At 41.1% G+C, this 12,371-nt stretch overlaps 1 protein-coding gene across 1 annotated transcript; it reads left to right on the top strand.

Annotated features, from left to right (window-relative positions):
• Window positions 1-2,696: 2,696 nt before the first annotated feature.
• Window positions 2,697-5,624, top strand: LOC122874257 (gamma-crystallin M2-like). The gene is made up of 3 exons (XM_044191858.1): window positions 2,697-2,801; window positions 4,837-5,079; window positions 5,295-5,624. The coding sequence occupies exons 1-3, from the start codon at window positions 2,769-2,771 to the stop codon at window positions 5,571-5,573; spliced, it is 555 nt and encodes a 184-aa protein (XP_044047793.1). The 5' UTR covers window positions 2,697-2,768; the 3' UTR covers window positions 5,574-5,624.
• Window positions 5,625-12,371: the final 6,747 nt, after the last annotated feature.

Genomic DNA, 12,371 nt, shown 5'->3' with positions numbered 1-12,371 from the left:
CTCTTGAACTTCTTCACGTAAATGAAAGTAGAATCTCTGTGAGGTTGAATCAGGTATCTTCTGTCTGACAGTGAATCATTACATCATGTTTTCTCATTTTAAATAATGTGCTGTTTAGTTGGTTAAGGTGCATTACTGCCACCGGCGCTGCTGCAGAGTTAGTTTCCTCCTTTAGTTCGAACGTTTCTTAAAATAACTCCCTGCTCTAAGACTGACAACCGTTGTTAACAGTTCTGCTCTCTGTGAAGTGGAAATGGACATTACACTGAATCTGAACATCAGTTAGTTCCTCCCCTCCACCTGACAGCCACTGCAGCTTTAAGGAGGAAATGTTGCCTGTAAATCGGTCTGAACTCTGTGTGACTCGTCAGCAACCTGACCTTTGACCTTTCTGACAAACTGAATATAAAGAAAACCCAGAAAGAGTTTTAATCTGACTGAAGACTGTGAATACTTTTATTCTTGGAAACATGGTTGCAAACTTCAAATAAAGTTTTTACTTTCAGTATGTTTCAGGTTTTAGAAGCTACTTCCTAACAAACAATCGACTTCATCAGAAGAGAAAACTGTCTTAAACACTCACGCAGGAAGTAGAAAGTGAAGGTTGTCCTGCAGGTTGATCGGTGGAGTTTTTAGGAGCCGAAGATCAGAACAAACTGGTCATGTATGAATCTATACTGCGCCTGATCGGTTGGAGGAAGTGTAATATTCTTTTACGTCGACACCCACACACTTCAGCCAGATATTATCCGATCTTTGCTGCTCTGCTGGTTTCAGTTTCATTCATGTTCAGTTATTGTTTATTCTGTCAGCGAGCACTTCCTGTTGCTGAGACACTGATGATCTTCTGAGAACAGCTGTCAGACTTTGTTGAATCCACCTGCTGTAGCTTCACGAAGCCCTGTCTGATGGGTATCACAGGTGACGTGTGCTCGTGTGTCTCCAGCAGGTGGAGCTGTTTCTACTGTCAGAGTTGGAAAATAGGATCTTTCAGTCCTCACAATGTGGGTCTGTTTGTATTCGACGGGCAAATGTTGCTTTTGATCCGGCTAAGATGTGACGAACCTTAGTTGAGGGTTTGATGTGATTTCTGTTGTGCTGAAATGAGACACTGAAACATTTTGCTGCGATTCTTCTGCTTTGAAAGTGATACCATGTTGAGTGTAACTTCACTGTGTATCACAGTACATTTACTTGTAACAGTAACATTACTACTACCATGAGAAAACAGTCTGTCTGCTAAAATATATAATAATAATGATAATATAATATAGAAGTGTGTGTGTGGGTTTTTAAAAGTCTGGTGTTTCACACTCACGTCTTCGTGTGTGGACGTCAAACCGGTCAGCTCAGGTCACCATGTTGATGAGGAGACCTTAAAATCGGCATAAATAATGGAAATTTAAACATCTGACAACTGGCATCTTCTGAGGAAGATAAATGCTATCTTTTAACATTTGATCGAGATCAACATTTTGATTATCTTATTTTGTTTATGTCTTATTGTTTATTGCTGCTCTGCATGACTCAAAATGTGGTTAGAATCAGTATCACTTATGATATTGTTGTTTTATTACTGTACTCATGTTGTGCTGAATGATTATTTTGTTGCTGTCGCCATCTTCATGTCCTGAGTGTGACTGAACACGGAAACTCTCCTGATAATGAAACCATCACACAGGTTTTTGATCTGACCACCAGGTTCAATTATTTACACTTTGTTTCGGACCAGCCCTGCGACGAGTTGGCCACTGTCCAGGGTGTACCCTGCCTAAGGCCCGAAGTCACTGGGATAGGCTCCAGTCACCCGCGACCCCTAACGGGACCAAGCGGTAGAAAATGGATGGATGGATGGATGTTTCGGACCAGTCAGGTTTTGTCTGCTCTAAATACCACATTACCCATGAGCCTCCGTCACTGTTGCTATGGAGAAGAATCCAGTCAGAGGAGCGAATCAAAGCGGTAGTGAATTCAAAAAGCTTCGTCGTGCAATTGAGAACAAAACACGTCGCCATGGTAACTGAATTCATCAACAACTGACCCTGAAATTAAAAGATTGTTTCCAGTTTTCTCAACAGCGTCATCTTTAGCTTCGTAACAGAATGTGAAGCTCTGTGATTGGCTGTTTGTTAGTGAAATGCACCCTGGGAGTCGTAGTCGACTTCTCTCTCTTCAGTTTTTCTGTCCACAGGCTTCTTGTACCTTTGACTTTTTATCAAAGAACCAGATATTTTCCAACACATCTTTTGTTCTGATGATTCAACCGGGAGAGTTTCATGTTGATCCAGACTGTGAGTCACTAACATTGTCTATGACAAACACGACTCCTCACACTTCACAACTCTGCTGATTATTGCTGTAAACTGTCATCAGTCTGTGTGCGTGTTTAATGAAAACGTCCTGTATGAACAGCGTGAACATGATGTGGGATCAGTAAAGAGCTGTAACAGCAGGAAACTCAGTTCAGAAGAAGGGATTTAAAGGTTAATTTCAGTGTAATGTGAAGGTTTAAAGGTGCAGACAGGTGTGTTGTTTGCTGTTCAGAGTTGAACAGGTTAACAAAGTGCTGGTGTTGGTGGAAACAGCAGCTGCAGGCCTCACAGAGTCATTGTTAACCCTTTCAAAGAAGCTTTGTGTGTGTGCTGACTCTGCGCTCTGAAACACAAAGCAGCGAGTGATGCTCAGGTGTATAAAAGCTGTGAGCTCACACAGGTGTGAAGGCAGTCCACCTCCCTCAGCACAGAGCAGCACATCAACAACACGCCAACATGTCCGCCACCGATATGAACATGATGAGCAGGGTAAGTCCCAGCATGCATCACTTCTCCCGAACCTCTCTACACATGGGACAGCTGGAAAACATGGATCTCTGAGTTTAGTGACATGTTTCAGGTGAAAGGTCACATGATTTTCTCACCTCTGAGGATCAATAACATATTTTCACAATTTGTCCAATTATCCCAAAAATGCTTCATCACCAAACTTCAACTTTTGGAGATTCATGTTTTCACAGCAACAATACTTAAGTGAAAACATAATTTTAGGTAAAACTTTCTTTTATAGGTCAATAATTTCTGAATCATTTCCAGTTAAGTCCTTTTTATTTCTACAGTAAAAATCACAAATCATAGATTTTCCCCAAATAGCCTCACAATTTGATGAATATACATATATACATAAACACATGCATATAGTATTTACATATTCATATGCACATAAACACTCACGTTGGCTTAGATCAGATCCCGGCGCTGTATTCACTGAAGAGTTAAGAGAAACTCGTGGTAATAATGTTTGTGTCAGCTGTGACTTTAAGACTCTGAGAGGAATTCACAAAGTGTTTTAGCTGTAAAAGTATCTTTTATCTTTTCAGTCGGAGAGAAGTTCAACAAACACAGCTAGGGCCGGCGATATGGCGCTAAAATAACATCTCGATTTTCAGACATATATATAGTATATATATAATGATATATATATATATATATATATATATATATATATATATATGTCTATTGAAAATATGATATAGATAATATTTGAAAGAATACACTACCCTATTTCTAGTAAATTATTTCTTATTTCAACACTTCTACTTAATTCTCCACCTTTTTGTAATTTTCCTCACAAACTACTTGAATCTGCTCCCCCTGCTGTTCCCCACACACACATGCACACACCTCCACCTGTGTCTTACTGCAGAGTGCACACACAGCGACTTGCCCGCCGCTTTCTGGGTCTCTTTCTGCCTGAGTGTGTTGACTGTCTTCGTCAGCAGCATGTTTTATAAAGTCACCCAAAAAACACGTTTCGGACTTTTTCACCTGCGATTCCGTTTTCCAGCAGCAGCTGATCCGCATGTGGAGGAGGAAACGATCTGCACCAACATGTGCACTTACTACAAGCTTTTACTGAACCCTGGCACGAGTAGGAGACTGCTGTGTTTCTCTGCAGAGCATGTGCGACTGTCCACTAGTTAAGCGGTCGTAGAAGGCGCCGTTAACACACCTGGGTGGCTGAGAGTCTGTGTGCGGGAAACACGGCTTGATCTTTTGTAACTAAACCACTTCCGCTGAAGTCGCTCCCGTTTTGGAAGCAACTCCTCCACGTTTCAGCAATGCTTGTTGCTGCTGTGCGTAACGGCACGACGTCATTACGTCAACAAGACGGTAATTGCCATTATCACGATGTGACTTTTTTTATCCTATTAAAAATTATACCAGTATTATAGTAAACCATATGCTATGGCACTGCTCTGATTAACTTTAAATATCTCAGCTGTCAGAACTATGAAGTTTTGAATTGACATTAAATGATCACCACCTGCAATAAAAACATAATCATGACTCTTAAAGAGTGAAACGAGTTTATCTTGTAGAGTAGAACTATCTGTAATATCAGCTGAATGTATTATTATTATATTGTTCTTATTATTATTCAGCCTACAACATTCGTTCTGTTAACAGAATAAAACTTCATGGAGCAAAATCAGACTAATAAAATCTGAATCCCTCCAATTAAAAGAAAATGAAAAGTTTCTAGAAACATCATGTTGTCAAACATCTAAACCAATCAGCTGTTAGCTCTGGATAGTCAGGTGTTTCCCATCATGCACTGAGGACTGAAACCTGCAGCCATCTTGATCTCATGAGGTCATTGTTGTTTATGTTTGTATGACATCAGCCCAGCTGTGATCGCCGGGATCTGGATCAAAGAGTTTCCCCTCGGGGATCAATAAAGTTTTCTGATTCTGATATTTCTGATCATTTGGAGAAGGATCCTCAGACTTCATCAATCAGTCAAATCTGTCTGTCTATCTGTCTTCTGTCTCACGGTCAGATCGTCTTCTACGAGGACAGGAACTTCCAGGGCCGTTCCTACGAGTGCAGCACCGACTTTGCCGACATGTCGTCCTACCTGAGCAGGTGTCACTCCTGCAGGGTGGAGAGAGGCTGCTTCATGGTCTACGACCGCCCAAACTTCATGGGCAACCAGTACTTCCTGAGGAGGGGCGAGTACTCCGACTACATGAGCATGATGGGAATGAACGACTGCATCAGGTCCTGCCGCATGATCCCCATGGTAACCGCACAACCAATCACAGCACAGCACTGAAATCTTCTTCGTCACTGTGAATCGATTTGGACTATATTTAATCACATTATAGATCTTTATCCTATATTCAGGTTTCGTAGGAAATCAGTCCGTATTTGTCTCTAAACACACTACAGACAACAGTTTGGGTGTTCTAATGAACGCTGACTGATTACTGATTATTGATTATGGATGTGTTTCAGCACCGCGGGTCGTACAGGATGAAGATCTATGAGAGGGAGAACTTTGGAGGCCAGATGCACGAGCTGATGGACGACTGCGACAACATCATGGATCGTTACCGCATGTCCAACTGCATGTCGTGTCACGTGATGGATGGACACTGGCTGATGTACGAGCAGCCCCACTACAGAGGCAGGATGATGTACATGAGGCCTGGAGAGTACAGGAACTTCATGAACATGGGCATGAGCAACATGAGGTTCATGAGCATGAGACGCATCATGGACTCTTACTATTAGAGTCACCATGGAAACACTGAGAATATATCAATAAAGTTCTGTTTTAATAAAGTTTTATGTCTGTTTCATTAACCATAACATGAAGAAATACTGTTCATTATTCAATTAAAGGTAGTCATTAATTATCTGTACTATAATGTGTCACATGGTAAATTCAGTATGATTCATCATTAATTCATCAATACAACAGAATCATCACTCAATAATACTGTTTATTTACTGATTAACTCCAGTCACACATCGTGTTAAACTAGCAGGGGCAGAGTTAACAACACAAGTAACCCTTTTCCCCGTGTCAATGCTGACAAATACCTGATTGCTACCCGGATTGTAATTTTGCATGTGTGCGCCAAAACTAGAATTTATCTTTGTTATGTGGACCCAACAGACGTACCGAGGCCAGCCCACAGCTGCTGAAAATGATTGCCAGTAAAAGTGTAACGTTAAACAAAAATGCTCATGTCAGCCAACCACTAACATAACGTTAGCCAAACTTTACAGTCCTGGTGGAAAATATTTATTTATGCTTATTGCTAATAATTAAATCAGAACTGTGCAGTGCCTATACCTGATACGATGCATAGTTTTCTTGACGTTGCTGTTGTTTCTCCAGCTATGAAAGAGGTCCCGCAACATCGACTCCCATGAAGGGAAAACCTTTTCAAGTCGCCGCTCCTGAACAAGAGAAACGCAAACGATACGCCCTGAAATCTGAAAAAAGCCTACGGCTACATCTCTGAGTTGCAAGCCGGGACTGTAAAGAGGAAAATCACACGTGGAGTGGGGATGCCTCGAAGGAGGAGCCTTCGAGCCTTCGGGGGCTTGGTTTGGTGCCCCCATACCTGCACCAGCCACATCAGACTGTCAGGAGAGGTCTAGGTAACTCACAGCCTATATTGTAGCATATTAACTTACCCTCATACTCTTGGTGAAATAGCATTATTTTCACAAAACTGTATAAAAACTATAATAGTTTATTAACTTTAATGTGTAATGGTCTTCAACAGGGCCAGTTTTCCATGCAGCTGCTGATGTGGAATGATCCAGATCGGAGTTCACCACGCTTCTTCAGGTGCTTCTCAGGCGGACCACAGGACTAAAGAGCTGGAGCACATCGATAAACTCACAGCTCTTAGTGTTCGAACAGACGAATGTTTCGACAGCTTATTCTGTCTTTGTGCGAGTCGAAGACCAAATAAGCTGCCAAAATGTCTGTTTGTTCACTAAAAGCTGCAGGTGATGGTGATGGTTTCTCGTTTTGTTCTCAACGTTGAAAAGGATGGAAAATATACATTATTATAACCTGAAGTGGTAATGAAAATGTACTGACACTGCAGGGAAGTACTGTCATACTTATTGTACAAGTACATGTTTATGTTAATGTATGTTATTGCAATAAATACAGCAGGTACATCTGATGATCATCTTTTATTAATTTGTTATTGCAGAGTTCACACTTCAATGGAACAAATACTAATAATATACTGATTATATAAACAAAATTTAGTAATTGTAGAGAAAATATAAAAATATAAAAAAATCATAGATAAAATAAAATGCGACAAATAAATAGCATTTGGTTTGATGCCTTGATGATGAATACACAGGTGTGTGAGTACTTGTGCTACTGTATGAACATGCCAGAGGGCCTGGAGGGAAACCAGTGTACTGTCGTAAGTGTAAGTCGGTTTCGCCGGCCTAAAGAAGCGTGCTGCCAAAAGATAAAATGCCTCTAGGCTGCATAACAGTACTCCCTTTAACTTTAGAAATACAAACCTCCATTACTTCTGCTCCACTCTGTCCTCTTCTTCTCTGGTAGCTCCTCTCCCTCGCCTGGCCCCGACTGCTCCACCAATAGAAGAAGAAGAATAGAAGTGGAGCGTAGTGTACCTCACTACAATTCTTCAGCCTCCATATTACATACATACAAAACAGCAGATCTTCTCCAATTGTAAATAGTACATAACATATTTAATCCAGTGTCCTTATGTTTTAGGTGAAGAGTCCTTCCATTTGCACAAAATGAGCCTTCTGGCCAGAAACGAGCAAAGAGCAACAATATCCGCTTGGACTCTGCTTAGGTTAACATCCTGGGGAGTTCCTCCAAATACTGCCATGGACATAGATGGAGCAACAGACTGTCCATTAATGTTTGAAAAAGTTTTAAATATTAAACCCCTGGAAATGTAATCATTTTGGACATGACCAAAACATACAAGGTGGCCGAGTACCGTTTCCACCGATCACATGTAGGATCGAACTCACTGTTAATCTTTTCCACCAGTGACGGCGGTGTGCAATCTTAAATTCACATGTAGGATCGAACTCTTCTTCCCAATCTGTTTTTTTGTCCTGTTATTTCTTCAAGATTTTATTTTCCTGTTATTTCCTGTTTTATTTTGTAATGTTCTCCCTCCCTCTTGTATCTGGTAGTTTTGCTTCCTGTCTTTAATTGCTTTCATTGGTTCCACCTGTGTCTCGTTGTCTGCCCTACCTGAGTGTATTTAGTCTGTGTCCTTCCTTTGTTCTGTGTCAGATCATCGTTGTACTTGTGTTGTCTGTGTGTCTTGGATTTATGCTCTGTTTCTGGTGTACCTTTGTTTATGGATGTTTGGAATTTGTTTTTTTCCCCGGCTCCCTGTTGGTCTTTTTTGACTGCTTATCTGGTTGTGACCACTGTCTGCCTGTAACCTGAGTAAGCCTTGTTCTTTTCATTAAAAAAAACTGTTTGAACTGAACCTGGTCTGTCTGCTGCGTTTGGGTCCTCTCCCTGTTTCCCGGCTTGAAGCTTAATCGTGACACAAGAACAGAATCCAAAAGGGGGGCAGGAGGGGAAACAGCTGGAATGAGAGGTCATAAAGCTTCTGAGCTGCAAACACCTGTAAAAGTGTTCCTGTGGGATAACTAACTGATCGAAAGCGTCATAACTGCTATCAATGCAGAGATCACGCAGTGATGTATCAGATGCTGAGTTTATTGTAGAGGGGATGAACATGTTTATTTTTGCTACTGGTGCAGCAAAGTCAGAGTGTATTATCACCTTGGAGCCAATCACATCATTAGTGTTTGAGGCCTGATTACTGATTACTGGGCCATCTTGAAACTATTAGGTCAGTTTCAGGTGAAACTAGCTATTAACAGATACTCAGGCAGCCGCCTTAATTGCATCTAAACTGATACCAAACCTAGTAGTGTACTTTACAATCGGATTTGATGTGAAGTTAGACACAGACTGTGATAGTGGCAACTTAGCGCATAGTACTGATAAAGACGTAGATTGAATGAGTGACCTTTCCATAATTACCCAGCTGGCGGTTTTTCTTATCCAGTATAACATTGCTCTGTTAGTTGACCAATAATAGTACAGAAAATTTGGAAGTCGCATGCCCCCTGCTTTACGGGGTCTTTGTAGCATTCCAAGAAATTTGGGTAAAATAGTCATCTTGATAATCCTTCCACCAAAAGAGAGAGATAATCAATCCCAACGAGCAAAGTCCTGCTTCACACGCGACAAAAGAGGTTGGTAGTTAGCTTTGTAAAGATCCTTTTAGTTATGTGTAATCCAAACCCCCAAATATTACATTTTTTAAAAGGTGTTGAAGAGAGAAACATATGGGGGTTACAGTCCCAACTGGCATTAATTCACTTTTCTGGAAGTTGACTACAGCCAGATAACTGACCAAATTCATTAAGAAACTTTAACACGTTTGGAAAACTGGAAGATGGATCAGAAATATACAGTAACATATAGTCAGCATACAGTGACACTTTATGTTCTAATGTCCCCCTCTGGATTCCTTTGATGTCGACGGTAGTTCTCAGAGCTATAGCAAGTGGCACTGTAGCTCAAAAAAGGGTAATATATTATTATTAGTGCACACAGCAGCCAGCAGGGATGAATAAAGAATTTCAATCCACGAGTGTAAAAAAGAATGTCCTATTTCACCAGATCAAACGTCTTTTCAGTGTCCAGTGAAAGAACCACTTCTGGAGTACTGGCTGAAGAAGGACTATAAAGAATATTTGCAAGGCCCCTGATGTTAAAGAAGGAGTGTCGGTTCTTAATAAAACCTGTTTGATCAGGTGAAATAATCAGTGGGAGGGGTTTATTCTGCATTGTGTGTGTGTTTTAGGCCCTGTTCATCACATATCACAGGGATAGCCTGATTAACTGTTTGCTGACATAGCTGATGGGCTAGGCGTTTTCAAGCCTTCTCTCCATGTTCATAAAACCACACTGCAATTTAGAAATCAGACATTCAGCTTGTTGGGTTGCCAAGAGGTTGTATTCAGTTTGTAGCGACATACACTGTTTAAGCGTAGCCGGTGAGGGCTTCTGGCTATGTAACGAGTCCAACTCCAGTATCTGATGTGATAATTGTTAATAATAACTTAGATGAATGAAGTCCTTGGGGGCACCACCCTTAAACAAGAGAAAGGATAGCTAATTAATTTAGTCTCCAAAACTATCAATTTGGAACTCTGATTAATAATATAATTAATAGCTATAACCAGAATTACCACCAATAACTAGCTGAAGGATTTGGAGTTCAACATAGAAGAGGTTGGCAAATTATTCACTCTTGTGCAACATTAAAGAAACCAGCATAATTATACACAAGCATTTATTAAAAGATGATGTGTGTGTGTGTGTGTGTGTGTGTGTGTGGCTGCTTGGATCCAAAATGGTGGCTGAGGCAACGGCTGCAAGGACAAAGAAAAGTAATTCAAAATAGCGGCTAAGCCATGTTTGATAAAGAGTGTGGCTCCGTTAAAAGTCAAATTGGAGTGGATGTGTGTGATCGGTGTGTACTTTGTGTAGTAGCTGTTCACACTAACTAAACTTGTTGCAGGGATCTTAGGCAGGTTTTCGCAGCGCTGTTTTAGATCCGAGAGAGTTCAGTTCTGCTGTGTGTCTGCTCCAAGCAGGACATGCTGGAGGACAGAACTGCTGTCCGGCTACAGTGAAGAGGCCAAGAGGAGAGAGAGCTTGCTTACTCTCTGTTAGCGGTGAGCTAACCAGAAATCTTAAGACAAAGGCAGGCGATTGTGTTGCAGCCTAATTGACCTGGTGACATCACAGTTCACTGGTCAGACTGACCAATGGTAGCTGGAAGCTGGTTCCATGGGGAGAGTTTGCACCTACAGTAGGTGTGAAGTCTGGAGGATTGAGAGAAACTGAGTTCTATGGTTTTCCTTTGTTTACATAACAAACAAGCATGTGGTCTCATGATAAAAAAGTTCAGTTAAAGTCCAACAAATGAATAAATTCATGTGTTGAGTGCCAGTGGTCCCAACACTGAACTGAGACTCTTGTGTTCACATAGAAAGCGAAGCAGGACGTGATTAAATGAAGTCAAGGACGCGTCTGAAACAGTCAGCCTCATGCAACTACATTTTTATTTTTTCCTAAATAATATAAAGAGTTCGGTCTAGACCTGCTCTGTAGGAAAAGTGCAATGAAAACTTGTGTTATGAATTGCCGCTGTATAAATAAAATTGAACTGAATACGAATAGTGAAGTAAAGTGGCAGTTGCATCGTCAACCCCTCTGTTGGTTGTATAGGTGAATTGCAAGGGGTCTAGTAACCTCAACCCTGTTAACTAGCTGTTGCTTCTACAGAAGCAGATTACTCCAGTACTCCACTCTTCCCTCCGTGTCTCCACGAGGAAACCGCCATCATCACATATGGGACTTATTCCCTGGAGTCGCCATCGGCGTACTGGCCGGTAAATAGGAGGTAACTCCGTTGTCGGAGACAGGAAAAAAGTGTCTATTGAACACAAGAAGCGTTACTGGGTGTAGTTTCGTTGGCCAACGTTTTTTTTTTTTGGGTGTCTGATGGGATCCTGAAGAGACTCATTTATTGATATTTGAACTGTAGGATTTGTTTGGGGCACGGGGTTGTTTAACACACCGGATTGGACTGCAAATGCTTGTGTGGGCGGGTTTATTGTGTCTGCTGAATCCTTTTGAAACTTCCTGGTTGTTAGTAGGGGCTATGTTTGAAAGACGTGGGTCCTTTGAAGGTTTGACTCCTTAACTAAATACATATATTTGTCAGATTTTCACTCTGACTGACACCCCAACAAGGTCAAACTGCTACAATCCTTCCACGCTGGGGGAACCTTTTTGCTGCTCTATGAATAGATTAAAGAGGCAGGAGAAATTATCGCCTTGTTCTGCATAGACTTTCAATAGTTTCCCTGTACTTCTGTCTGGCCGGGATTTGTCCAATTTAGCATTTTCTAAACACTGTTCTTACACTGTGTTGAACGTGAATTCGGTAGACACAGTGTCCTCACTCCGCATGTTAGACAGGTCTATATGTTTTCAAAATAAGAATTAGGGCCATCATCAAATCTCAAATAAAATCCATTCAATTCTTCAGCTAGTTCAGAGTTGCTATTGAAACCATTAATACTAATAGGCCATCTCATGCTATCCCATACTGCCTTTAGATTATTGCTATAGAAATTTCCCTCAGGTTTGTCCTCGTACTGGAGCTTGGCTCTCTTGATTTCACGTCTGGCCTCTCTTTTAATTTTTGCCTCATCTGTATCAGATCCATGTAGGAAAGTCATCTGTTTCTTGTGTAGTGTGTCTTTCACTGAATTAGATAGCCGCTGTCATTTGGAAACACTTTTACATGCTTAGTTGGGATAATAATGTCCTCACAGTGGCAAACATAGCTAGATACAACATCAACCATCTCATTAATATCATCAGCAGAGTCCACAAAAACAGTGCAGTCAGTGCAGTCCATAGCAAAGGTCTGAAGCCGTTTCATGTCTAGT

Source organism: Siniperca chuatsi, linkage group LG4 (assembly GCF_020085105.1).
Source record: "Siniperca chuatsi isolate FFG_IHB_CAS linkage group LG4, ASM2008510v1, whole genome shotgun sequence".
Lineage (NCBI taxonomy): Eukaryota > Metazoa > Chordata > Actinopteri > Centrarchiformes > Sinipercidae > Siniperca > Siniperca chuatsi.
Note: the sequence above shows the minus strand (reverse complement) of the source record. Positions and strands in the feature narration are given on the sequence as shown.